General features: G+C 54.7%; 1 protein-coding gene across 12 annotated transcripts in view; it reads left to right on the top strand.

The window, feature by feature from the left end:
• Nucleotides 1–24,647, top strand: part of CACNA1A (calcium voltage-gated channel subunit alpha1 A) — a 379,358-nt gene extending 354,711 nt beyond the window's left edge. For 4 of the 12 annotated variants that reach the window (XM_027547946.1, XM_027547955.1, XM_027547947.1 and 1 more), the window contains 12 exons: nucleotides 2,040–2,167; nucleotides 4,397–4,493; nucleotides 6,853–6,958; nucleotides 16,948–17,055; nucleotides 17,171–17,271; nucleotides 18,568–18,677; nucleotides 18,784–18,922; nucleotides 19,092–19,205; nucleotides 20,505–20,540; nucleotides 21,548–21,734; nucleotides 22,054–22,304; nucleotides 23,046–24,647. In XM_027547946.1, coding sequence (XP_027403747.1) covers nucleotides 2,040–2,167; nucleotides 4,397–4,493; nucleotides 6,853–6,958; nucleotides 16,948–17,055; nucleotides 17,171–17,271; nucleotides 18,568–18,677; nucleotides 18,784–18,922; nucleotides 19,092–19,205; nucleotides 20,505–20,540; nucleotides 21,548–21,734; nucleotides 22,054–22,304; nucleotides 23,046–23,756 — 2,088 coding nt within the window. In that variant the 3' untranslated portion in view covers nucleotides 23,757–24,647. Of the gene's footprint in view, nucleotides 1–2,039; nucleotides 2,168–3,458; nucleotides 3,556–4,396; nucleotides 4,494–6,852; nucleotides 6,959–16,947; nucleotides 17,056–17,170; nucleotides 17,272–18,567; nucleotides 18,678–18,783; nucleotides 18,923–19,091; nucleotides 19,206–20,504; nucleotides 20,541–21,547; nucleotides 21,735–22,053; nucleotides 22,305–23,045 lie in introns of all 12 variants that reach the window. The other 8 variants (XM_027547952.1, XM_027547949.1, XM_027547948.1 and 5 more) reach the window with 6 other exon arrangements.
• Nucleotides 24,648–26,639: the final 1,992 nt, after the last annotated feature.

Genomic DNA, 26,639 nt, shown 5'->3' with positions numbered 1-26,639 from the left:
AGTTTCTTTACCACTGAGCTTCCAGGGCCCAGAGGGACCATTGCCCAGTGTCAGATTCCCAAAAGAGAGTCTGAATGGGCCATCCTGGCTCCTGCTCAAATAGCCACCATTGTCTTAGTAGCTGTGGGTTCATATGGAGACACATTCATACTACAGCCCATCTGGGAAGGACAGGCACCCTAGAAGACATCTACTGCCCTTGACCATCAGCCCCTAAGAGGCAGGAGCTTTTGTTTTGTTCACTGCTGCATCCCCAACACCTGGACAGGGACTGGCACACAGTACGTGCTCAATCAGTGTCATGAAATGATGAACTGAAGTTAGGGACACCTAGAAATAGAGCTCGGAGAAGGCAATGGCACCCCACTCCAGTACTCTTGCCTGGAAAATCCCATGACAGAGGAGCCTGGTAGGCTGCAGTCCATGGGGTCGCCAAGAGTTGGACACGACTGAGCGACTTCACTTTCACTTTTCACTTTCATGCATTGGAGAAGGAAATGGCAACCCACTCCCATGTTCTTGCCTGGAGAATCCCAGGGACGGGGGAGCCTGGTGGGCTGCTGTCTATGGGGTCGCACAGAGTCGGACACGACTGAAGCGACTTAGCAGCAGCAGCAGCAGAAATACATCTTATATAGTAAGCACCTACTATGTTTACATCTGCACATTTGATTCATACCTACTATGCGCCAGGCCTTATGCTAGGTACTAGGGATATAAGGAGAGAACATGTTTCTCTCAGTTTGCAGGGGTGCTGGGCAGACAAGTCAGCAGACAGTAATGGTATAATCTGATATGTGGTTTGATAGGGAAGACAGAGTGAGAGAAAGATTTCTCCCCCTGAGGGCCATTCAGGGACGGTGAGCAGGACTTAGACCACATATTGATCAAATTGGTTGCATATAGGGACTTCCCGGTAGTCCAGTGGTTAAGACTTCACCTCTGTAATGCAGGGGATGCAGGTTCAATCCCTGGTCAGGGAGCTACAGTCCCTCATGCCTTGCAACCAAAAATCCAAAACATAAAACAGAAGCAATATTGTAACAAATTCACTAAAGACTTTTAAATGGTCTACATTAAAAAAAAAAAAAAAAACCACTTTAAAATTGGCTGCAAGTAACAGAAATTCAACTGAAACTGACGTAAGTGAAATACACAGTTCACTAACTTATACTGCTGAAAAGTCCAGATGAGGCTGGGTCCGGGCAATAGCAGGCCCTGTCCTCTGCTGTTTTCCTCCACTCTGGCTTTATTCTCAGACTTTCTTCCTGTGGAGGGAAGATGGCTGCCAGAGTGCCAGCAAAAATCCCAAGGAAGTCTCTCATTTGCTACTCTGGGTCACGTGCCCCTCCCTAACCAATCACAAGCCTGGGTTATGTGACCACCACCTATGAAGCCAACCACATCCAACAACAGCATATAAGGATAAAGCGGGGGAGGGCTCGCCAGATGTTATTACTCAAAAGGAGAAAAGTGATGTCCACTGAGGGAGCAACATTTACAGAGGTCTGGAGGCAAGACTGATGCAAGCTCCCCATGTACTAAAGGCTAGTACACTGAAGGCATGTGACAAGCTGCTACAAGATGTAGACAAAGGCAGGAAGATGCATGCATCCATCCATCCATCCAACAAATATTTGCTGAGTAATTACTTTATGCTGGGGATGGAAACATGATAAGGTTCTGGTCCCTGGAGTGTGCATTTTGGTCTTGTTGGGGGTCAGGTGTGGGAGGATCTGGGGTCATGGTGGTCCCCTTGGTGTTGGCTCCTATGTCACATAACCTCTCCACCTCTCTCTCCAACTGTATCAATCTTGGTCTCTGTTTCTGTGTCTCTCCCCCATCTCCATTTCTCCATATCTCTGTTTCTGGGCTCCTTCTGTGAGCATGTGTCTTTCCTCTATCTCCCGCCATCTCTTTCTCTGACTTCCTTTTCCCATGTTTATCTCCCTCCCTCTCTCCCTCTGGGCCTCTGTGTATATGTGTTTGGATGTGTCTTGCTCTCCCCGACGCCGTCTTGGCCCCTGGGGTCCCCACAGATGCTGAATCTTTTTGTTGCCGTCATCATGGACAACTTTGAGTACCTCACCCGAGATTCCTCCATCCTGGGTCCCCACCACCTGGATGAGTACGTGCGTGTCTGGGCCGAGTATGACCCTGCAGCGTGGTAAGCAGTCACCCCAAATCCTCCAACCACGTCACCCACCTTTCTCTGGTACTGGAGCATAGTCTAGGTCAGGCTCCAGACCTTAGGCTGTTGTCTCCCTGGGAAGCTGGCAGGGATTTCAGTAGGATCAGTCAGAAAAGAGATGAGAATCAGTACCCTTGCACATCCTGGGTTAAATGATTTGGGTACCAGTGCTGCCCATACCCAAGGCCTTCTGGGAAATGAGGGAGAGACTCCACCATGAGTTCATCTCCTGTGAGTCTCTCCTGTCCCTGACTGTGAGGCCTCCAGATGGTGAGAACAAGTTAACCAGGCCCCAGGGAGGAAGCCAGAGGCCTCTTAGCCTCAGTTCTCCAGGGAGTATGGGGAGAAGGGCTGGTTTAGTTCCCTTGGGAGACAGAATTAGCTACATGATCAGAGTGGCAGAACCTAGCTCCCATTGGGATTCCAGGACCCTGGAACATGAGGTCACACGAGGCCAGGGGAGAGGACACAGAGCCTCGGTGGTCCTTGTATGTTCGTGATCATGAAGGGAGTAAGCTCTCCCATCTCCATGAGCAAGGGAGTGCCCCCTCCTAGTTGGCAGGTGATGGTTCCCAAGAGTGATCTCCACCCTGCTCAAGTGTATTGAGTACCTTCTCAGCACCAAGCCCTTGCTGGACACTCAGATGTGCCACGCTGATGCTCAGAGCCCAGCAACCACAGACTGAAGATTCTAGTTCAGGCTGAGCTTGGGGGCTAAGAAAGCGTTAAATAGAGGCCCTCAGCAGCCTGAGCACTGGAGGGGAGGCCTCATGAGGAAAGCAGGGAAGGATCAATCCTTGCCATTCTTACAGCCCCAGACAAGTCCTCCATGAGACCAAGAGGCTGGGGTGAGCCACGGGGCTGGGGCTTGACTTTCAGCTGGTTCCTAACTCTTCCTCTTTTGATTTTAGGTCACAGCAGTTGGATGCTGTCCCCCTGTCCTCTATGCCACAAACCGCCCCCCCCCAGCCCCCAGTGTAGCCATGTAGATTGTGGAGGAGGGCGATACAGAAAGCCCTGGGGGAGGTTCTCCCAGCCCAGAGTTCCCAGCCCACTCCGCACAAAACCTTCTGCCCACCCCGCACCCCCAGGGTCTGCAAGTGTCTGGGACCATCTCAGGGACCTTTATGCATCCTATGTCTCCCTTACTCCTTCAAGCCAGGGGTTTCCCAGGCCCTGACATCGTGACCTCACTTATGAGCACGGGGAGCCAGTGTGATGCAGCTTGACCCCGTGCCTCCACTAATCCCCTCTCTTCTCCTTTCAGCGGTCGGATTCATTATAAGGATATGTACAGTTTATTGCGCGTAATATCTCCCCCTCTCGGCTTAGGCAAGAAATGTCCTCATAGGGTTGCTTGCAAGGTTTGATTTCCACTAAAACCTGCTAGCATCCATGGAATGAGTGTGGCTTGGGGTTCTTCAATATATATATTTCATATATATATATATATAATCTAAAAAACAGAGCCATCTCTCTCTTTTGCATTAAACTAGAAAACTCTCTTAGCCAACAGAATGCAGTCACGTAGACTTGATGAAGCATGGAACGTTTATCTCTCCGTTCCCTTCAGCCATTTCTGCTTGCTCTTAGCTGAAGCTGCCCATCCCGGGGTCTCAACGGCACCCCAAAATCAGACACATCCGAGGGGACCGTAACTTTGCATTGACTGCCCCCCCCCCACCGCCACCATCTCCTCCACTCTCTCCCTCTCCACCCTTCGCCTCCCGAAGCCCCAGCCCTTCTCCCACTGTCGTGGCCCCTCTTCCCCATCTAGGCCCCCTCAGAGACCAGCCTCAGCCAAACCAGAGAACTTGACCCAGTTCTTTAAATGACACCGAACCAAAGAATTGCTCCAGACCCTTCTGAGTGAGAAGCCCTCCCCCCGCCCATTCTGTCCGCATTCCACCGGAACTAGAGCTCAGAGTCAAAAGTGAATCTGACTTTTCTCTTTACTCTGTCTCCCTGCTCATAAGCAGTGAAATAATATTTTTTAACTACCTCTCCCATTTTTTTCTCCTCTTTTTTATTTATTTGAAACACCTCTTTTATCGTTCTCTGCATCTTTCTCTCTCTATTTTTTCGGCTCGTGTGATTTTTTTTTTTTTCTTTTGGTTTTTCCCCGTCCTTTTCTTCCCCTCCCTCCACCCACCCTTCCTTTGGTTCTCCGTTCCCACCTCCGTTTTTTGTTTTCGGTGCTGCCAGGGGCCGCATGCCTTACCCGGACATGTATCAGATGCTGAGACACATGTCTCCGCCCCTGGGTCTGGGGAAGAAGTGTCCGGCCAGAGTGGCTTACAAGGTAGTTTAACCCTTGCCAACCACCGACGTCCAGGCACTGGGGATTTTTCAGTGCTGACCAGGAACAGCCAGCCGAGTCTCTTTTTCCAGCGTTACTCTTCTTTTTTTCCTTTTTCTTTTTTCCTTTTTTTTTCCCCTTTCCTCCTCAAGTAAATGGATCATGACCATCCCTTGATTCTAAGCAATTTACTGTGTCCGTCCTTTCTGATCAGTGTGTCTTGGTGTTTTGAGACTCTCTTATGGCCAACATGCCGGGGTGGGGAGGGGGAGGGGAGCCCCCAAGTCCCCTCGCACCTGGTCCCCCGGGAACCCAATTGGACACAAACACTTTGAGAGGTGGGATTGGCACTGAGCCCAGAGTGGCCCCCATTGCCCAGACCTGGGCAAGCACCTTGCAGAGAGGGGCTTGGACCCCACCTTTTATATCTCAAGCCCCCAGGTCTCATGGTCCCCTATACAAACCTGAAGCTGATCTCTGACCTAGGGCCTTGGGGCATCTGAGACCTTCCGGGGAGCACCCAGAGCCTCTCCCCTCTTCCTTGCCCGCTGGAGTTGCTTCCCCAGTCTTCTGTCCCTAAGCCACCCATCTCCCCCCAAGACAACCCAACATGCCTCTCCATTGTTCCAGAGTGGGCAGGCGGGCCGCAGCTGGACCCCTGGACCGTGGCACCCTGACGCAGGCCATGCACGCTGCCTTGGCGGGGGCCTGGGGCGGGCAGGCACCATGGCCGACCTGGGGGGTGGTGCATGCTGGCTGAAGGAGCCGCCAGGCGGCTGGGCCGGGCCACCCCTCTAGACCCCTGTCCCGGAATCTCCCTTGGCACCCAAGGACAGATGCTCTGTTCCCCACAACTCATCCACACGAAGTTCAGGGGATGACTTTGACAGTCAACCCCTCCAAAAAGTATGGTCCCATCATTCCATTCTCCCATCCCACCTTGGCCCCCGCTGTGTCTGAGAATCCTTCCTCCCCTTCTGTGTACCTCACTGCCTCCTGTGTCACGTAACCACCTCCCCACAGCCTTACCCCTCCTCCTCCACTGGGCACCCCTGAGGTGCCCCCACCAGCCCCTCCCTGCACCTGTCCCTTTTCTGCCTGTGCTTTTGTCCATCTCTTGATCTCTGCTTGGCTGAGTGTCGTGTGTGTGTGAGCGTGTGCAAGAGAGAGGGCGAGTGCCCTTTCCTTCTTGGTCTCTGTGCAGGGCCACCATGGGTTCATAAGCACCTTTGTGCCAATTTGAAACAAGCCTCCTTTCCACAGAACACTCTGTCTGTGGGGAAAATACTGGAATCCACCCATGTGGGGACAGCATGATACTTTTCCACTGTCAGCTGAGAAGGTGTCATTTAAACGCAGATCCATGATTTCTGAGATAGGGAGCCCTTTGTGCAGTGTACAGCTCTGCACAGTGGCCCAGTCTGTTTCTCTGTCTACCGCCTCCCTCACCACCCTGCCCCAACCCATCTTTTGTCTTCTGCTCTGAGTTTGCCATTCCCATCCCCTTCTCCAACTCTGTGCTTCCCCGTGTCTGCTCTGGTGGACATCGATCTTCATCTCCATGCCACCTCATCCTGGGCTGGTGCACACCAGCCCAGCATCTTCTCCCATGCCACCAAGCATGGGGGACAGAGCCCCTGCCTGGGATACAGGGAATTTTTTCTTCCCTGGGCCATGGGAACACCCTGTCACCCCTTCCCCATGCCATCGCACAAAAAGCCAAGACCTGGACATGCCCCTGAGATACACTTTCCACGGAGCTATGAATGAGTCTCGAGATTCCGTCTGCATGCGCCCCCGTCCGCTGTTCTGTGTGTCATGGCCTCACTGCATGTCAGAGAGGGGCCCGCCCCATCTGTAGTCGGGGAGCCGCCTGCCTGCCGCTTCTCAGAGGAATGATGTGGTCTGTGCCCATCTGGTCTGGTCTGGGCCGAGCCAGGGGGTAGGGGTGGGGAGCCGGCGGCCCTCCCAGCGGCTGTGGCCATGGACCCCTCTGCCTGGCTGCTGCATGTCTGCTGCGATCTGGCTTGTGCTCTTCTTCTTTGGGGTCAGAATGGAACGGAGCTGTCCAGAAGAACTCTGGGGCAGGGCAAGGATACGGGCCAACCCTGGAAATGTCCCTTCTAGGGTCCAGTAGGCGGGTGAGGAACGGGCAGCATAGGAGAGCCCCCAGTGCGCCCCCTATGGGTCACCAGGGGCAGTCAGGAAATGGAACACTGGGACAGGTAACCTGAGGGGTGGGGGGCACCCTAGCCGCTGCCTTCAGAGTTCTTCCTGGGGCTCCCCGGGTGGGGTGGGTCTGGCTTACGGGATGGCGGAGGGGTCCCTGGGAATGATTGCCTTTGCCTTTGGTTTTCTGCAGAGGCTCCTGCGGATGGATCTGCCCGTCGCTGATGACAACACCGTCCACTTCAACTCTACCCTCATGGCTCTGATCCGCACGGCCCTGGACATCAAAATTGCCAAAGGTAGGGGCAGGAATGGAAACTGAGAGGTGGGGCAGGGTGGATGGAGCCAGGGCCTCAGCTGCTGCTGCTGCTGCTAAGTCGCTTCAGTCGTGTCCGACTCTTCGCGACCAGGTTCCTGCGTCCCTGGGATTCTCCAGGCAAGAACACTGGAGTGGGTTGCCATTTCCTGCTCCAATGCGTGAAAGTGAAAAGTGAAAGTCAAGTCGCTCGGTCGTGTCCGACTCTTCGAGACCCCATGGACCGCAGCCCACCAGGCTCCTCCGCCCATGGGATTTTCCAGGCAGGAGTACTGGAGTGGGGTGCCATTGCCAGAGGACTCAGCAAATTCACCTGCTTCAGCAAATATCTGTGTGCGGGACACCACTCTAAGCCTGGAGGACACTGACACTTCCAGCAGCGGGGGGAGACCTCCGTAAGGAAGCTGTGAGGGAGTCACGTGGATACCTGGGGAGAAAGCACTGCAGGCAGAGGGACCAGCCGGTGCAGATCCCTTCTGCAACCCCACCCTGAGCTGTGTTGCACTGACTTGCACTTTCCGCATGGGGGCGCCACGCTGTCTCGTGAGCAGAGGCAGGCTCAGCTCCCTCTAGCCACAGTGGAAGCTAGGAGAGGTAAAGTGTCAGTCACTCAGGTCGTGTCCAACTTTTTGCCACCCTATGGACTGTAGCCCACCAGGCTCCTCTGTCCATGGAATTCTCCAGGCAAGAATATTGGATTCGGTAGCCATGCCCTTCTCCAGGGGATCATCCCCACGCAGGATCCAACCTGGGCCTCCTGCATCGCAGGCAGATTCTTTACCGTCTGAGCCACCAGGGTAGACCGGTGGGCTAGGAGGAGCCCTGACATAAATCAGGGGAACACAGGATAGGGGCTTGGAAGGAGGGCATATGAAGTATTCACATTCTGAATATTTCCTGGGAGTCAAGATGACCAGATTGCTGATGGATGGATGTGGAGCATAAAGAAAGAGAGCATAAAGGCCAACCCCAAGGGGTGGGGCCCCAGCAACTAAAGGACGGACCCAGCCCCAGTTGCCTGAGAGAGAAGAGACAGAAGGAGCAGGTTTGGGGCCAAGGGAGGGCAAAAGATTGGTGTTGACAGTGACACGTGGACATGGGGGCTAGAAGGGGCTCTCCAACTTACATTTCTGGCATTCCCCCCACCCCAAGGTTCTGAAGGAAGTGAGATGGTGAGTCCTCCTGGCTAGGCTGGCGACGTAGAGTCAGGAGGCATGACATGCTGACAGGTGTTAAGCCAGGAGACTGGAGGAGCTCTCCAAGGGGACAAGAGAACCAAGAGGCCCCCGAAGACTGAGCCTGGGGCCACCCCAGCATCTAAGGTGGCCGAGAAGGAGTGGAAAGGAGAGGCCAGGGAGGTGGGTGGAGAGCAGGGCAACACTGACTCCTAAAAGGCATCTCCAGTGTTTAAGCACTGCCCAGGACCAAGACTGACCAAGAGTGAGAACCAAGACTAACCGATGGATTCTGTGCCAGGTCACAGCCAATCACTTTGACCAGGGCAGCTCTGAAGATTGAGGACCATGAGCGATCAATGGGTTTTGTGCTTTGACCAGGGCAGCTCTGAAGTAGACTGCCCAGAGTGGGTTTCAGAGGCCTAACAGTAGACTGGGTGTGACTTGGCAGCTGATGAGACAGCAGGGCAGGGACAGAGGCGCATGGATCACCAAAGAGAAGGAAGTTGGGGGAGTCGCCAGTGGAGGACTGGGTCCATTGTCCAGCAGAGGGTTGGAAATCTCAGTGGGGCTGAAGAGAGAGGTCAGGGCTGCACCCAGCTGAAGCCCCTGAGAGGTCACCAGGAAGGAAGGCCGCACTGCAGACACATGTTCTTTCCAGGGCCCTGAGGAGAAGAGGGGAAGGAGGCTCCAAGGCCGGAAGTTGCTCGGAAGGAAGACATTCAGGGAGGGAGACCAGCAGCTTCCAGTGAGACAGTGCCTGGTAGGGCGAGGGGGAGGGGCACATTGAGGACAGGCATTGTTGGAGCAGGAAGCATGCAGATCAAAGTAAAGAGAGCAGGGGGTGCCCCCAAATCGAGAGAAAGAATCAGGAGTGAGGGTGAGACTCGGAACAGCATAAGTGGAGAAGGGGAGGGGTCAGGGCTCAGGCCCTTGTCTGACACACATTAATTTCTTTCTCATGCAGCAAGTAGGAGGCAAGCGGTTCGGACTTGCCAGGCATGCCGGCACGTGCGTCTAGTCTGGACCCGGGGCCTGTCTGGGTTGTGGCTCTGCCTGCCCCAGACTGTTTGCTTATCAGCATGGTTGAAACCGAATCTGCCTGCAATGCAGGGGACCTGGGTTTGATCCTTGGGTCAGGAAGATTCCCTGGAGAAGGGCATGGCAAACCAGTCCAGTATACCTGCCTGGAGAATTCCACGGACAGAGGACGTGGGCCAGCTACAGTCCGTGGGATCGCAAAGAGTCAGACACGACTGAGTGACTAACTGGTCCAGTGAGACAGAAACTGGTCCAGGTCGCCACACACATGGTTGAAACTGGTCCAGGTCCCAACCCAGGGAGGTGAGGAAGCAGAATCATGGGCAGCTGCTTTCTTATAATCGTGTGGAAAAGTGGACTCAGCTTGCCCACCTACCTGCCCTGTCCTCCATTGTAAACTTTGGCAGAGGACCTCACCTGCTCTGAGTCTCAGCCCATGTATTAGCTAGCAATGCCATGTAACAAATGACCACAACTTTAACAGCTTATTACACACCTATTTATTAGCATATAGGTATGTAGGTCGAAGTCCAGATAGACTCAACTATGCTCTCCGTCCACAGTCTCACAAGCCCAAAATCAAGGTGGCCAGGCTGGGCTCATCTTTGGAAGCTCTGGGGGAAAATTTACTCCAGGGCTTATTCGGGTGTTAGCAAAATTAAGTTGTCTGTGGCTGCAGGACTGAGGTCCCCATTTCATTTCTGGCTTCTCGCCAGAGTTTATGCTTAGCTCCTGGGGAGGCATCTAATTCTTTACGTGCTCCAAGTCTCTCTGAATTCTCTGCTGCTAAGAAAATGCTCTGCTTTTAGAGGGCTCACCTGATTAGATCAGACCCACCTAGATCAGCTCTGAAACTTATAGTCAACTGACTTGGGACTTTAATTACATTTGCAAAGTCCTTTTATAGCAGTCCCTAGACTATCATTTGATTGAATAAGCAGAATCTTGCTGGGAGAGAAGGATAAGCTTTAGAATTCTGCCTGCTACCGTTCCCGCACCTGTAAAACGGGTCTAACAGGGCACCCGCTCTTGGTACATGCATGCATGCAAAGTCACTTCAGTCGTGTCTGACTCTTTGCAACCCTATGGACTGTAACCCGCCAGGCTCCTCTGTCCATGGTATTCTCCAAGCAAGAATACTGGAGTGGGTTGCCATTCCCTCCTCCAGGGGATCTTCCTCACCCAGGGATCGAACCTGCAACTGTTATGTCTCCTGCATCAGCAGGCAGGTTCTTTACCACTAGCGCCACCTGGGAAGCCCCTACATAATACCTTTGTATCCCAGCTGCTGTTTTCCTCTGGAGAACCTGTGTCTGAGGGTCCCAGGATAGCCCAAAACGAAGGTTCAAAAAAAGAAAAAAGGCTTGGATTCAGTGATTTGATAGAACCCAGAACTGAAAAGAATTGTTTTACTCACAGTTGTGGTTTATTACAGCAAAAAGATACAGACTAAAATCTGCAAAGGCAAAAGGCAGCTGGACAGGGTCTGGAAGAGACCAAGAGGGAGCTTCCACCCTCTCCCAATGGAGTCACATGCACAGTGCTTACGTCTCCCGGCAGTGATGTGTGACAACACGTATGAAGTACTGTCAACCACCCAAGCCCACCTGAACTTTGAGTCTAGCATATTTATTGAGAATTAGTCATGTAAGCCTGGCTGACCTCAGTTGCTGAGCCTCTGGCTCCTCTAGAGGTCACACTGGTACCACATGGCTCAAGACCCCTGCCATAAATCCCATTGCTAGGATAAATTCCCTATGGATGGCGACTGCAGCCATGAAATTAAAAGATGCTTGCTCCTTGGAAGAAAAGCTATGATAAACATAGACAGTGTATTAAAAAGCAGAGATACCACTTTGCCAACAAAGGTCTGTCTAGTCAAAGCTATGATTTTTCCAGTAGTCACATATGGATGTGAGAGCTGGGCCATAAAGAAGGCTGAGTGCCAAAGAACTGATGTTTTGAATTGTGGAGCTGGAGAAGACTCTTGAGTCCCTTGGACTGCTAGGAGAGCAAACCAGTCAATCCTAAAGGAAATCAACCCTGAATATTCATTGGAAGGAGTGATGCTGAAACTCCAGTACTTTGGCCACCTGACGAGAAGAGCCAACACATTGGAAAAGACTCTGACACTGGGAAATATTAAGGGCAGGAGAAGAAGGGGGCGACAGAGGATGAGATGTTTGGATGGCATCACCGACTCAATGGACATGAGTTTGAGCAAACTCCGGGAGATATGGAAAGACAGGAGAGCCTAGCGTGCTGCAGTTCACGGGATCGCAAAGAATTGGACACGGCCTAGCAACTGAACAACAACGGTTCTGCAAAGTTTTGAAAGGGTGGGATTGCTGACAACATTAGAGTGTGTGCAGGGTCTCAAGTGGGCTTAGATGCTAAGTCGTGTCTGACTCTTGCGACTCCATGGACTGTAGCCTGCCAGGCTCCCCTGTCCATGGGATTCTCCAGGCAGGCATACTGGAGTGGGTTGCCATTTCCTTCTCCAGAGGATCTTCCCAACCCAGGGATCAAACCCTGGTCTCCTGCATTGCAGGCAGATTCTTTACCAACTGAGCTACAAGGGGAGCCCTCTCCTAATCTTGGTGAGTTTCTCCAGCCCCTTTAATCTTGCCTCAAGTGGCTTCCTGGCTGCTGCTCCCTTGATTAGCAACTGTTGGAATCCACCCTTTGGAATTCAGGCAAGGTCAAGGAGGCTGGAGTCTTGCCTAGAAGACAAGGGGGAGGAAAAAGGCCTTGGTGCCTGGGAGTGCCCCAGGGCCCTTCTCACCGTTAATCTTACCTGCCTGTGTTACTACCAGCTCACTGAATGAGAGCCCCATTGGGCACATGCTGTGTGCCCAGCCCTGTGCTCAGCAAGTGGCACGTGGCAGGGAAGGACAGACGAACCTCCAGCCCTCATGGGGCTGTGGGGAGACAGGCAACAGAAAAGTAGGCCACTATAAATAAGTAGACTATGTAACGTGTTCAAAGGCCAGAAATGTTGTGGAAAGGAAAGAAAGAGTAGGGTCGGGGGTGGGGAGCCTGGTCAGGGGTTTAAACTCTTAAGTCAGGGGTTCTCAACCAGGCATGATTCTGCCTCCAGAGATCATTGGCCATGTCTGAAGACAGCTTTGGTTTTGTTTTGGTTTTTTTTTTTAGCCTGAAAAATGATGATTTATTCATTCTTTAGAACTTTCATATTAAGGAGCATGTGGCAGAAGTGGAAGCTTTTGATGAACTAATAGAAATTGTTGTCAATTCTAACAGACCAAAATAACACAGAGATGGCAGCAGGTGTTTCCATCTTATTTTACCACCTCCTTTGCCCATTGGCTTCAATACCATACAGAGAAGAAGCCTTCTTCCTATCTGGGTGCCAGCAGTTCACCCCAGGGAAGGCTGAAGACAGTTTTGGTTGTTGAAACTGGAAGTGGGCTGGCCCTTATGGTACCTGGCATGCCAGGGAGGCTTTTTTTTTTTTTTTTAATGTTTTATTTTATTTATTTATTGGCCACGTGACATATGAGATGTTAGTTCCCCAACCAGGGATTGAACCCAAGGCCCCTGCTTTGGGAGCATGGAGTCTTAACCACTGGACCACCAGGGAAGTCCCAAGAGAAGCTCTTGAATGTTGCCACATGCCTGGGACAGATCCTGCAACAGAGAAGGCTCACCAGGGGTGTGTAGAGTGATGTAGGGGAGGGGAAGACGCTGGGACTCAACTGGTTTCTGGGGGACTGATGCCCAAATATAAGGGTACCTTCTGTCTTTGAAAGTGAAAGTGTCAGTCGCTTAGTCATGTCAGACTCTTTGAAACCCTGTAAGGCTCCCCAGTCCATGGAATTCTCCAGACAAGAATACTGGAGTGAGTTGCCATTTCCTTCCCCAGGGGATCTTCCCGACCCAGGGATGGAACCCAGGTCTCCTGCATTGCAGGCAGATTCTTTACCATTTGAGCCACCAGGGACGCCCTGGGAGCCCCAGTATTAACAACTCCATACCTGGAGGAGGAGTCAACGTGGGATTCAGCCTTGAGTGGATCCCATGACCCCAAGGGAGAGCTGCCTTGAAATCCCCTAAGGAGTTTCCCTTCATAGTAAGTCCCCTACATATGAATGAGTTCTGTTCCAAGAGCGTTCATAAGTCCAATGTGTTCCTAAGTCCAAAAGACTAGCCTAGGTACCAAATGAACATAATCAGCTCTACAGTACTGTCCTGTAATAGGTTTATAATGCTTTTCACACAAATAATATATAAGAACAAACAGAAAGAAAACATTTTCAATCTTACAGTATAGTACCTTAAAAAGTACAGAGTATAGCATAACAGCTGGCATACAGGGGCTGGAATTGAGTGAGCAGGCAAGAAGAGCTACTGACCGGCGGAGGGAGAGGAGGCTGAAGATGGCAGAGTGGAAGGATCTCAGCAGTAGGACATGGAGGGAAGCTGCAGTTTAACTCATGCCTGGCCTGACACTGATGGAACGCACGTTCGCATCTTTGAAAGTTCTCAACTTAAAGATTCACAGGCAGGGTATTTACTGTATTTCCATGGGAACAACAATCCCAAATGAGAGATTAACATGTGAATTGAAGCAGAAGGAGCCTAAGGTGGTGATTCTCAACCGGAGGCGTTGTGTCTACCAGGGGACACCTGGCAATGTCAGGGACAGGCTTGGTTGTCGCTACTGGTAACTGGTGGGTAGAGACCGAGGATGCTTGAAATCCTACAGCGCACAGGACGGCCCCACAACCAAGAATGATCCAGCCTCAGTGTCTGACAGGGCAAGAAACCTTGACCCTGCCTCAACCATTCACCAAGAACAGGTATCCTAGTCAGCTCAGGCTCCCGTAAAAAAATAGCAGAGACAGTACGTAAACAACAGAAGTTTACTTTCCCACAGTTCTAGAGACTGGACATCCAAGATCAAGGTGCCAGCACGTTAGGTCCCTCCTGAGAGGCCTCTCGGCTTGCAAACGGCCTCGTTCTTGCTGTATCCTCAATGGCCTTTCCTCTGTGCGTATGCACGCCTGCTGTCTGTCTCTCTTAGGGACCGCCCTTATAGCCTCATATAACTTTAGTCACTTCCTTGAAGGACCCATCTCCAAATGCCATTACATTGGGCATTCAGGCATCAATGTGAATTTTGGGAGGACACAATTCAATCCATAACAATAAGTGGCTTCCTTTTCTCCACCCAAGACAGGAAATACGTAAGCTATTGGGCAAAAGTGACTTTTCACAGGAATGTCACGTTCTCTTCTTTCCCTTCCCATGTCTCTGAAAAGGAACCAGAGGCCCCAGGCACCTCACTTAGCTACAGAGGATGGGAGATGTAGCTATTAATTCCAACTGCTTTCCTAGAGGAAAGAAAAACTGTTATAGGTTGGTGTCAAGGGTGTTGAAAGGCCAGCTACAGAACAGATGATTATTTGAAGGGTCTGCCGCAACCTGAGTCCAGGCCCACCCATCAGCCCCACCCCCACACAGCTTGGCCCCAGTGATCTCTGCACCTTTAGACCCCACAGACACCAGAAGTGAGGTGGTGAGCAACAGCATGAGGCGATAAGTACAGAATGGAGAAATAAAGCCAGAAAAAGGCATAGAAGTGGGGGGCTGCTTTAGGTTGGGAGGCGGCTAGAAGACCTCTTTGATAAAGGATCTGGGCAGGGACCTGAAGTGGATGAGGGAGGGAACCACACCGATACCTGTAGGAAGGACCGTCCTGGCAGAGGAAACAGCCTATACAAAGACCTTGAGGCAGGACGATGCTTGGCGTGGTTGCGGAGCATGGAGGAGGTTGGTGTGGCTGGAACAGAGTGACCAAACGGGAAAATAGAGATGAGGGCAGATGGTTCAGGGTCTCGTGGACTTGGGGAGATCACCCTGGGTGAGGTGAGAGCCTTGAAGGGCTCTGAGCTCCGGAGACATGTGACTGATGCAGGTGTTCGGGGGCGCCCTCTGGTGGCTATGGGAGGGCTATGGGAGGTGGACCTGGGCAGAGGCGACTGCCCTCAGGTGTTCACGAGCGCCCTCTGGTGGGTGTGGGAGGACTTGCGCAGAGGCCACTACACTGGTCCAGGCGGTTCAGCTCCCTGCTGCCTCCAGATCCTCACTGTAGAATAGGATCTGTGCTTGACTTGACAAAAGACCCTTCTGAAAGAATTTTTCTCAAAATAGACACCTGTCTCTGGAGTCACACAAGGGAAGATGAATGAAAGCACGGAGTGCCTGGCAGATGTCTGTGCTTTGACCCACATCTGCTGAGAAGAAACTGCACAGGAGGTCCAAAGACTGTCCTAGGCTGGATCTGGAAAGTGGAGTGGGAGAAGGAAGGGCCATGAGAGCAGGTGGTGGGCGACAAGAGGTGGACAGGGAGTGGAGGCAAAGGGGGTTCTTGGGGCTACCTGGGTGGGTCAGCTATTCAGCCAGCAGGCCCCCATGGATGGTGGTTCAAACACTGAAATACTACTAAACTGGCTGATAGCCAGCCCCTGCCCTTCCCCCATATCTCCTGGACCTCCTCCCATAATCCAGCAACCACAGGGTTAATATTTGGCCCAGCAGAAAGCCCTCAGACCCTTTCTCTAGCTGTCATCAATGTCCCTGCTAAGTCACTTCAGTCGTGTCTGACTCTGTGCGACCCCATAGACGGCAGCCCACCAGGTTCCCCCGTCCCTGGGATTCTCCAGGCAGGAACACTGGAGTGGGTTGCCATTTCCTTCTCCAATGCATGAAAAGTGAAAGGGAAGTCGCTCAGTCATGTCCGACTTCGCGACCCCGTGGACTGCAGCCCACCAGGCTCCTCCGTCCATGGGATTTGCCAGGCAAGAGTACTGGAGTCGGGTGCCATTGCCTTCTCCAATCAATGTCCCTAACTGCTGGTAAATGTTAGGACAGCACCCCTGTGCCTCATGTTGGGGGCTGTGAAACAAGAGTCGAAACAGGGTCCAGGCTGATGTATCAGTCAGGATGAATGAGAATGTGCCGCTGTAACAAAGAAGGTCTTGAACCAACAAAGATTGACTTCCCACTTGCATCATGTGGGAACGTCTTCCAGGGTCGGCAGGGTCTTCTGTTCGTTAGTCACTCAGGGACCAGGCCTGAGTGGGCAACCACGGTCCCCAGTGTTACCAGTTGCTGTGACAGAGGGAATGAGAACTCAGGAGGGTTCTGCACTGGCCGTTAAATGCCCAAAGTGGCACCTCACTCTGCTCACACCTCATTGGCAAGAACTCATCTCATGGCCCCAGCCAATCCCAGGGAAGGCAGGAAGGGCTACACTCGCATGTACTCAGGCAGAGAAGACAAGTAATCACCATGGCTGGGGTGAGGGGCCAGGGGTCAGCTAGTTCCAAGGTCAGCATTCATAGAAGGGGAAATTTGGTTGAGGGACAAACCTCCTCTATCAGGACTATTCCCTGAGGCGTACCCCAGGCTCCCTACAGCAGACATAGTTCTAATGCTGCCCATCAACTACTCTGATCTTCAGATAACTCACTGAGGCAGGTACTATTGCCATCATCCCCATTTCAAAGATGGGCAAACTGAGGCACAGCACAGTAGACTAACACCCATGTCACGCAGCTGGTAAGTGGGAACCAGGCCAGTCCCTCTGGATGCTGGAGTGTCTCCCACACAGTCTTTCAAAGGCCCCAGCCCTGCTGGGGACCAGGACCCCAGAGCCTGGATCAGAAGGAGCCTATGGCTTTGCAGCTTCCCCAGAGGCCAGCTGATGCCTCTCTGTTCCCACTCGCAGGTGGAGCTGACAAACAACAAATGGATGCTGAGTTGCGGAAGGAGATGATGGCCATCTGGCCCAATCTGTCCCAGAAGACGCTGGACCTGCTGGTCACCCCCCACAAGTGTAAGAGCCAGGCCCGGCCTGGGACAGAGATGGGGGAGGGAAGAGGAGGCCTCGGGATGGCGGGGCTGGTGCATACCGGGCCTTCACCCACGGTGAGCTCATCCTGTGCCCCCAGCCACGGACCTGACAGTGGGGAAGATCTATGCGGCCATGATGATCATGGAGTATTACCGGCAGAGCAAGGCCAAGAAGCTTCAGGCCATGCGCGAGGAACAGGTATGGCTGCAGCCCTGACAGCCGCTCCTTCCTTTGTCCATCACTCTGTGGACACCCAGGCTGGGAGACAGTGTCTCCCTTGTCACCGTGAGGACCAACCAGAACAGTGGGATGACGTCAGGCTCCAGGACAGGTCACTGAAGGAGGAGGGCAGTGCCAAGGAGACATAAAGTGGAGTAACTCATTTGCTCCACCAACACTTACTGGGCAGGGACTACCCTGGTGGTCCAGTGGCTAGGGTTCCACGCTCCCAATGCAAGGGGCCCAGGTTCAATCCCTGCTCAGGAAACTGGATACCACATACTGCAACTAAGACCCAGTGCAGTCAAATAATCCAATAAGCAGAACAAATAAACTTTTTTTTTTTTTATTAATTATGGGGCACCTATGGTGTGCCAGGCACCTTTCTCAGCTCTGGGTATGTGTCTGTGAGCAAAACAGACCAGAATCCCTGCAGAGCAGACCTTCCAGTTCGCAGAAGGCCACCAATGATAGATGATGAAATTATATCGCACTACAGAAAAAAGTAAGTGCCACGAGAAAAAGCAGGGGGGGCGGGCAAGGGAACGTGATTTGAAAGGGGTAGTTTGGGAGGCATTGCTGAGGAAGTGACATCAGAGGAAAGACTTGAAGGAAGAGGAGAGAGAGCCAAGCAGATACCTAGGGGAAGAGTGTTTCAGGCAGAGGGAATAGCCAGTGCAAGGGCCCTGAGGCAGGACCGTGAGTTTGAGAAATAGCAGCGAAGTCAGTATGGCAGAACAGAGTGAGCAAGAGGGGCAGGGGAAGGAGACGAGAGTGGGGAGGTGACAGGACGGATTATTCAGGATTTGTGGGCCTTTGACTTTTGCTCAGAGTGAAGTGGGAGCCACAAGGGTGCCTCAGGAGAGGTGGGAAGTGATCGCTTGCCGCTGCTCACTGGTGCTCTCTGGTGGCCATGGAGAGTAAGGGCTGGAGCTGGGAGCCTGGGAGGGGGCAGTGGTCCCGGCCAGACTGATGAAAACCAGGATGGGGGTCATGGAGCGGTGAGAAGTGATCTGGTTATGGATGGATTTGGAAGAGTCTAGAGGACTCGCTGATGGATCAGACTTGAATGTGTGTGTGTGTTTTAGGGTAGGGGTGGGTTTCAAGAATGGCTTCTAGGATTTCACCCCATGGGTGGGCTAAGCATACCCTCCATAGCCTCCTCACTGCAGTCTTGAAACCAAAGCCTCAGCCTGGGATACCCTCTTCCATCTGTCCCCTCTCCCCCCACCCCCTGGCCACCTTGTGTACACACACTGCTCTCTGCTTCCCCAGAACCGGACACCTCTCATGTTCCAGCGCATGGAGCCCCCATCGCCAACACAGGAGGGGGGGCCTGGCCAGAACGCCCTCCCCTCCACCCAGCTGGACCCAGGAGGAGGCTTGTGAGTGTCCCTCTTGGCCAGAAGGCAGGGCAACAGGGGTGCGGGGTGCCAGGTGCAAAAGCCACCAGAGTGCCCACCATCACCCTGGCCTCTGTACCCCACACAGGATGGCTCACGAAAGTGGCATGAAAGAGAGCCCATCCTGGGTGACCCAGCGGGCCCAGGAGATGTTCCAGAAGACGGGCACATGGAGCCCAGAGCGGGGCCCCCCCACTGATATGCCTAATAGCCAACCCAACTCTCAGGTACCTCCATGGCCCCAGCGCCCCCTTGGCTCCCCGGCCCGGGCAGGACAAGAAGGAGGGGTCTGGGCCCCTCACCTGCAGCTCTGCACACACCCAGCCAACCCTCTACCCCGGGGTCCCCCAGCCAGGCGGCCCCGGGGCTCACCCAGCCTCGCCATCTGCCCCGCAGTCTGTGGAGATGCGAGAGATGGGCAGAGACGGCTACTCTGACAGTGAGCACTACTTCCCCGTTGAAGGCCAGGCCCGGGCCGCCTCCATGCCCCGCCTGCCTGCCGAGAACCAGGTGAGAGCTTTCACCCACCACCCTGGGGACTGGACTTGGCCTCTGGAGTCCCAGCTTCCCTATGCAGCCCAGGGACCCAGGGCAGGGGGGGACTTCTGCACCCTTGGCTGCAGCGGGCAGGGTCCACACCTCTGGAACCCTCAGAGGCCCCAATCCTCTTAGTTTTTCCCTGACAGAGGATTGAGAGGGGACGAGGTTCCTCTGGGGCAGGGCACCATGGCCACCGCCTCGGGGTTTGTCTCTGCTCCGTTTAGGGATGCTGAGGCCGGAGGATATGGAGGACACATATCGGGGATGTGGATGGGGGATGGGAGGGGATGTGTCAGGCCCCGGTGAGAGCTGCAATCAAGAATATCCATGCACGCACGCACACACGCATGCGCACAGAGGCGCATGCACACAGGGATGGGTGTGCTCATACATCATACATGCTCTGGGGAACTTGGCAGGTCCCAGGACCTGGTAGCATGTCTGGGGTGGGGCCTGGGAGTCGTTTGTCTGGTCTCTGTGAGAGCCGCTGGGGAGAAGCAGGTGTGTGTGCCTGACGCGTGTCTGTGTGTGGCTGCTTTACCCAGCTGCGCGCTTGGTTGTCAGGGGGCAGGGTCCCACTGCCCCTGGCCCCCCAGGACAGAGGGGCCAGAAGCATGGCTGGGCTGTCCACCCAACCTGAGAGGCAGGGCGGCATGTCTGACTGTGGCAGGCTGCCCGTGTGCTATGCCGTGGCATCTGCGCAGGGTGGGGGTGGCAGGGGTTGGGCTGTGCTGTGCCTGGCTGGGCCAGGGTCGCCCAGGGGTGTGGCCTCTGGCTGCTGGGAATTTGGGTGGGAGGCACCCAGCCTGCATGTGACTGTCCAGTCCCATCCCGATGGGCCCCCCAAAGCCCAACCAGGACCGAGCTTCCGGGCCCCAGGAGAAGGGGGGCACAAGCCAGCTGACGGCCACCCCACCCCACCCCCGAAGCTTGAGTGTCAGCGGAGCCAGGGCTGGGCGCATTGCATGAGGCAGAGTCCAGGGCCAGGCGCCTGCGGCCACGTCGCCCCATCTGTCGGTCTCGTGCCTCTGCCATCTGTGTGCTCCGTCCCCATGGGAGGAAGGCCAGCCGGGCCTGGGGTCACCCACACACCGGGGACGTTAACCTCTCTCCCCCTCCCCCTTCCCTCCCCACCTCAGGTTCTTCTCTCTCCCCGACCCTGGCATTCTCCTCCATCTCCCACACACCTCTCCCTCTCCCTCTCGGCTTTTATATTTATTTCCTTCTTTCTGTTTTTTCTGTGTGCACCATCCCGTGGGGCTGTGACAGAGGAGAAGGGGCCGGCCACGTGGGAATAACCTCAGTGTATGTACCGCGCCCGCCCGCGCCGCCCAGCTGGGCTCCGGCCCCCTCTTCCCGCCCACCCCCCCTCGTGGGAGTTCTGTCATCTCTCCGGGTCCTCGGACCCCACCCTTTCTTCGCAGACCACACCCCTGCCCCCCACCCCGTGGAGCCCCATCCTCATGTGTTGTGTTCTCTGTGTGCCCCACGTGTGCCCTGGAGGGGTGACCCCGCCCTGACCCCCCACCTCCCACCCTCTCTTCAGAGGCCCCCAGGCCTGGCAGGCGGGCGTCCATCGTTCCAAGAAGCCTGACCTGTAGCCCTGCCTGGCTCACTCTTTCTTGGGGGCTCTTTCCCATGACACCACCTATGAACCTCTGGTCTCAGCCCCGAGTCCCTTAAGACTCCAGTCTCAGGCAGTGCCACTGGGCCAAGCCCTGGGCAAGTCTGCTCTGTCTTCTTTCTCTCCTCTCCCAGCCGCAGGGAACCCAGTTCCACCCAAGGGTGCAGCAAACACAGAGGCCCCCAAGCTGCAGGCCAAGGATGAGGAGAGCAGGTCCCCCCGGGGGTCTCAAATGCCAGGCCAGTCCCTCAAAGGCTTCCCATAGAAGCTGGACTCAGGTGGGCAGGAAAGTCCGGTCCCAGTTGGCCAAGGAGGACTGTGTGTGCTGGGTGCCTGGCCCTGGGCCGATAGGCCTGGCAGCAAGGAGAGGCTGAGGCTCCTCACTCGCTTTGGAGAGCAGGCCGGGCTGCCCAGGGCTCCCAGGTTTGTACTCCAGATGGGAGAAGCTCTGCCCTTCAGCCAACCTGCCTGTCCCAGCAGGAGGTGGAGAGAATGGGGCCTCCTGGAGGAACCGAGGAGGAGCTGGGGAGGGGACAGAGGAGTCCTGGAGCCTGAGGCTCAGGGCTCCCCCAACCAGATCCCACCCCTGGATGGTCACACCTCATCACTGATGGCGGATGGGGCAGACCGGGACTGCTGCGTCCCGGCCACTGACCCCAGCCCACCAGCCTGTTCCCCCCCACCCCAGACCATCTCAGACACCAGCCCCATGAAGCGCTCGGCCTCCGTGCTGGGCCCCAAGGCCCGGCGCCTGGACGACTACTCCCTGGAGAGGGTGCCGCCCGAGGAGAACCAGCGGCACCACCAGAGGCGCAGAGACCGTGGCCACCGCACCTCCGAGCGCTCCTTGGGCCGCTACACGGACGTGGACACAGGTGGGTCGCCCTGCAAGGCCCAGGGACCGGAGGCTGTGTAAGGGGACAGAGCAGGGGAGATGGGGGAGAAGGCAGAGCAGGGTAAACACTGAGTAAGGAAAGACAGAAGGGCCTGGATAGGACCCAGGGGGACCGAGATGCGCCAGCTGCTGCTCAGACCCTGGTGACCAGCTCCCCCACACACACCCACCAAGCCACCCTGGGCCCAAGGGCAGGTGCCCGCAGGGCCCGCAGTCCTGCTTAGAAGCCGCCCACATGCACGTCCCATGCTGCCCTTTCCTCACAGCCATCTGTCTTGTCTGACCCCATGCGGCCCTAGGCTTGGGGACAGACTTGAGCATGACTACCCAGTCTGGGGACCTGCCATCAAAGGAAAGAGACCAGGAGCGGGGCCGGCCCAAGGACCGGAAGCATCGGCAACACCACCACCACCACCACCACCACCATCCCCCGCCCCCTGACAAGGAGCGCTACACCCAGGAGCGGCCTGAGCACGGCCGGCCCCGGGCCCGTGACCAGCGCTGGTCCCGCTCACCCAGTGAGGGCCGGGAGCACATGGCCCACCGTCAGGTGGGTGTGGCAGGAGGCACTGTGGACCCCTCCAGGAGAGGATGGGGGGCCACAGCCCACAGCCCCCTCTGGGCGGGGTTCCCCACTCCTGCCGTGATCTCTGACCTGCCCACCATGGGGCTCCCCAAGCCAGGGGGTTGGGCTCGGGCAGGGGTGGACACTGGCCCCTGCCACTCTGGCTCCCCACTCTGCACCCCAGCCCCCTGCCCGCCTGCCACCCCGCTCCCCGCCGCCCGCAGCTGCTTCCTCTTTGGTTGTGGATCACGTTTGAGTTTCGGGCCAGCAGTGGTCTTTACGACTCACGCCCACCCTGGCTACCTTCTGCCTTTTGCTTTCCTTTAACCCAGCTTCCGTTTTTTGTTTCAATTATGATTTCTGTCCTCTGGACGCCTGTGAGTAATTTTTGAAACTTCTGCTATTTTTAACCCCGAAACTTACAAAACTCCATTTCTCATTTCTCTTTTCACTTTGTTGTGTTGGTTTTCGACTTCCCCCGACCCTCCTTGTCTCACTCCCCCTCCTCCTTGTCCCCTCCTCCTCCTCCTCCCACCTGTGGCTGTTGCTTTTTTCCTTTTTTTCCATTTGAACGTCCTGTGTGTCCTCCCCGCCCACCCTCCTCCCCCGTCCTCTGAATTTTCCTTCGCTCCCCACCCTCCCGTCCTCTGTGTCTCCTCCCGTCTCCTTCTGGTTGATTTTGTTGTATCTTTTTTTTTGATTTCCTTTGTTTCAATTTTCGTGTAGGGCAGTAGTTCCGTAAGTGGAAGCCCAGCCCCCTCAACATCTGGTACCAGCACTCCGCGGCGGGGACGCCGCCAGCTCCCCCAGACCCCCTCCACTCCCCGGCCGCACGTGTCCTATTCCCCCGTGATCCGTAAGGCCGGCGGCTCGGGTCCCCAGCAGCAGCAGCAGCCCGCGGCGCGGCCGGGCCGAACGGCCCCCAGCGGCCCGCGGAGGTACCCGGGCCCCGTGGCCGAGCCCCTGGCCGGGGAGCGGCCTCCCACGGGAGGCCACGGAAGCAGCCGCTCGCCCGCGATGGAGCGGCGGATCCCGGGCCCGGCCCGGAGCGAGTCCCCCAGGGCGCCGTGTCGCCACGGCGGGGCGCGATGGCCGGCGTCCGGCGCGCACGCGGCCGAGGGCCCCCCGGGCCCCCGGCACCACCACGGTTACTACCGGGGCTCCGACTACGACGAGCCAGACGGCCCGGGCGGCGGCGGCGGGGAGGAGGAGGAGCCCCGGGCCGCCGCCTACGACGCGCCGCCCCCCGCGCGCCACGCGTGCTCGCCCAGGACTCCCCGGGCCGCGGGCCCGGCCTGCGCCTCGCCTTCCAGGCACGGCCGGCGACTCCCGAACGGCTACTACCCGGCCCACGGACTGGCCAGGCCCCGCGGGCCGGGCTCCCGGAAAGGCCTGCACGAAGCCTACAGCGAGACCGACGACGATGACTGGTGCTAAGCCCGGGCGAGGTGGCGCCCGCCCGGCCCCCCCACGCACCCCACGCACACGCCCCCCTCGGGGAGGAGCCGCACCGGCCGCGGGGCCACCTCGCTGCCACCTGCCCAGCACACGGGGGCGGGGAGGCCCGGGAGGGCCCAGGAGAGGACCAGCCGGACGACCCCGGACTCTGGAGGGAGTCCCCAGGGCCGGGACACACCAGGGTGTCCCGGAAAGACCCTCCTGGGCAGCGACGGCGCCCCCCACCCAGCCCCGATCCCCCACGACGACGGCGGGGGCCCCTCGGGGGCAGACAAACCACACAGCCAAGGGATTCGAATTAACTCAGCCATTTTTGGAGAACCTTGGGGAAAATGGAAATTTCAAAAAAAAAAAAAAAAAACATTTTTAAAAGAAAAACGGGGAGAAAAAAAAATTGCTTCTATTGATGAGTTTTATCATCTCAATTGAAATCTTTCCTTTCCCTGGTGAACGCCTGCTGGTGGCCCGTGTGTGTGTGTGGCTAGAAGCCGGAAGCGAAGAGGAAACCCAGCGTCCCACACAGACCGCCACCAGACACACTCATACCCCACACACGTTCTCAGACACACACAGGAGTGCTTGCTGGTTATACCAAACCCTACTATTACTGCCTGCAGAAATCAATTTAAAAAAAAATAAACAATTTTAAAAAGGACAAAAAAAATTAATGATTGAGAAAAGAAGCATTTTTTTCTGACATTTGGTCCTGCTTGAAATAACAAAAGAAAAAAGAAAAAAAAAACACCACCACTGATTTCCTTTGCTTCTTTTTTCCTTTTTCCTACCTTGTTTGAAAACTGTGGGCTTGGGACTGTGAATTATTGCATGACATTCAAAAAGAAAAAAAAAATAAAAAAAAGTTGAATCAAAGGGCTTCTGTGTTGGAGTGGTCTTTATAGCTTCTGCAAAGTACTCCCCACGTCTCTTTGGGGGTACTTTGGTAGGAGGCACTTGGAAAGTGGTTAAGGATGAGAAAGCGGTAGCTCTCCAGCCAGGACTCTTTGCAAAAAAGTTAAAGCCAGAGACACTGGCTGGGTCTTTACCTGGTTGTCCTGGTTGGGGGACAGCAGGGCAATAGAGCCCCACCACCACCGCCCCATGCCTCCACCCTCAGACCACCCCCCACCACCACCTCCCCACGGCTCCACAGTTTGCTGGATAATATTCCTGCATGATCCGGCCAGTGAGGCCCCAAAGAGAATGTGTGAGGCCTCAAATATTAGCAAAATTCCTATTGGAAACACCCTGCAGGAGGTACCTGGAAGCCTAGCTCAGGACCCCCAAGTCCAGTGGGAGGTGAGCCCTACCCGAGGCCTCTGGCGCTCCCACCCCACTCACCCGCACCCAAGAAGCTGCTTCTGAAGGGCTCCATCCCAAGCTGTATTCCATTTCACAGACTTTCCTAAGATGCCCCTGAATTACCGCAGCCATCAGAGAGTCCTAGAACCTAGAGGTCAAGGTTCAGAGCAGCCTGTCGATAGCAGAAGAGGGTCATGGCCAGTTCAAGGTGAGGGCAGCATATCAGAGGTGGGGTGGGGTTCTTAAGAAGGGACTGACAGCCTGCCCTCCCTCCACCCCCAGCCCCATCTGTCCATCTGCCCATCAGCCCGCAGTGCACCTGCCGGCATCCTCCCACTCCAGGCTTCTAGAAGCTGGCTGCATGATGAAGGGGGTAAAGCACCTTCCACCCCCAGGGTCTTACCTCCCTGCCTATTCTGTGAATGCTTCTGTGAATATAGTCAACAGCCAAAAACCATTGTTAATAACATCAGGAGGTCAGAGAGCTATGTTGATTTAGGTGAGCAAAAGGCCAGTTATACCTGTTGTTCAGGGGCTTCCCAGGTAATTCAGTAGTAAAGAATCCACCTGCCAAGGCAGGAGATGCAGGTTCAATCCCTGAGTCAGGAAGATCCCCTGGCGGTGGAAATGGCAACCCACACCAGTATTCTTGCCTAGAAAATCCCATAGACAGAGGAGTCTGGTGGGCTGTAGTCCATAGGGTCTCAAAAGAGTCGGAAATGACATAGTGACCCACACATCCCTTGTTTAGGCTGACATGAAAGGCCTTTGATCTGAAAATGCAACTCCTGGTTCTCCCAAGAAAGGGCTTCAGAGAATCATGGAGAGGTAGATGGTCTTCAAGGAACAACGGAGTACCATATGAAGGGGAATCAGAGGCCAAGAAGGGGGACACTAACCAAAGACATCTACCACACCCCAACTTTGGAGTCAGTCATTTGACCCTGAGGGGCTTAGCTCAGCCCCAGCCTCACTGACTGTGTGATCTAAGGAAAATGACTTTACCTCTCTGTACCTCTATTTTCCCATCTGCAAAAGGGAAACAGTAATAGAGCTGTTCATGAAGATTAAATGCATTATTCTACATCAGTCCAGCAAACTTTCTCTTAAAGGATCAAAGAGTAAGTATTTTCAGCTTTGTAGCCCAGATGGTCTCTCTATCTCTTTGGCTCTGTCATTGCACCAGGAAAGCAGCCTTATGTAAAGGAGTGGGTGTGCCTATGTTCCAATAAAACTTTATTTATAAAAACAGGCAGCGGGCTGGGTTGGACCATTCTTCTACATCCAGTTTTCAAACACTTTGGTCTCAGTACCTCTTTCCATTCTTTAAAAAATATACTTGAGGGGACTTCCCTGGTGGTCAAGTGGTTAAGATTCCAAGCTTCCAATGCAGGGGCCATAGAACTTATTCAGGGAATTAAGATCCCACATGCCACAACACCAAAAGAAAAATAAATTATATATACCTATATATAATGTGCAACATGGCAAAAAAAAAACCTATATATATATATATACATCTGTTTATATGGGTTATAGCTACTGATATTTGCCATTTGTAGA

This window comes from Bos indicus x Bos taurus, chromosome 7, assembly GCF_003369695.1.
Source record: "Bos indicus x Bos taurus breed Angus x Brahman F1 hybrid chromosome 7, Bos_hybrid_MaternalHap_v2.0, whole genome shotgun sequence".
Lineage (NCBI taxonomy): Eukaryota > Metazoa > Chordata > Mammalia > Artiodactyla > Bovidae > Bos > Bos indicus x Bos taurus.
This window is presented reverse-complemented; position numbering and strand designations above follow the sequence as displayed.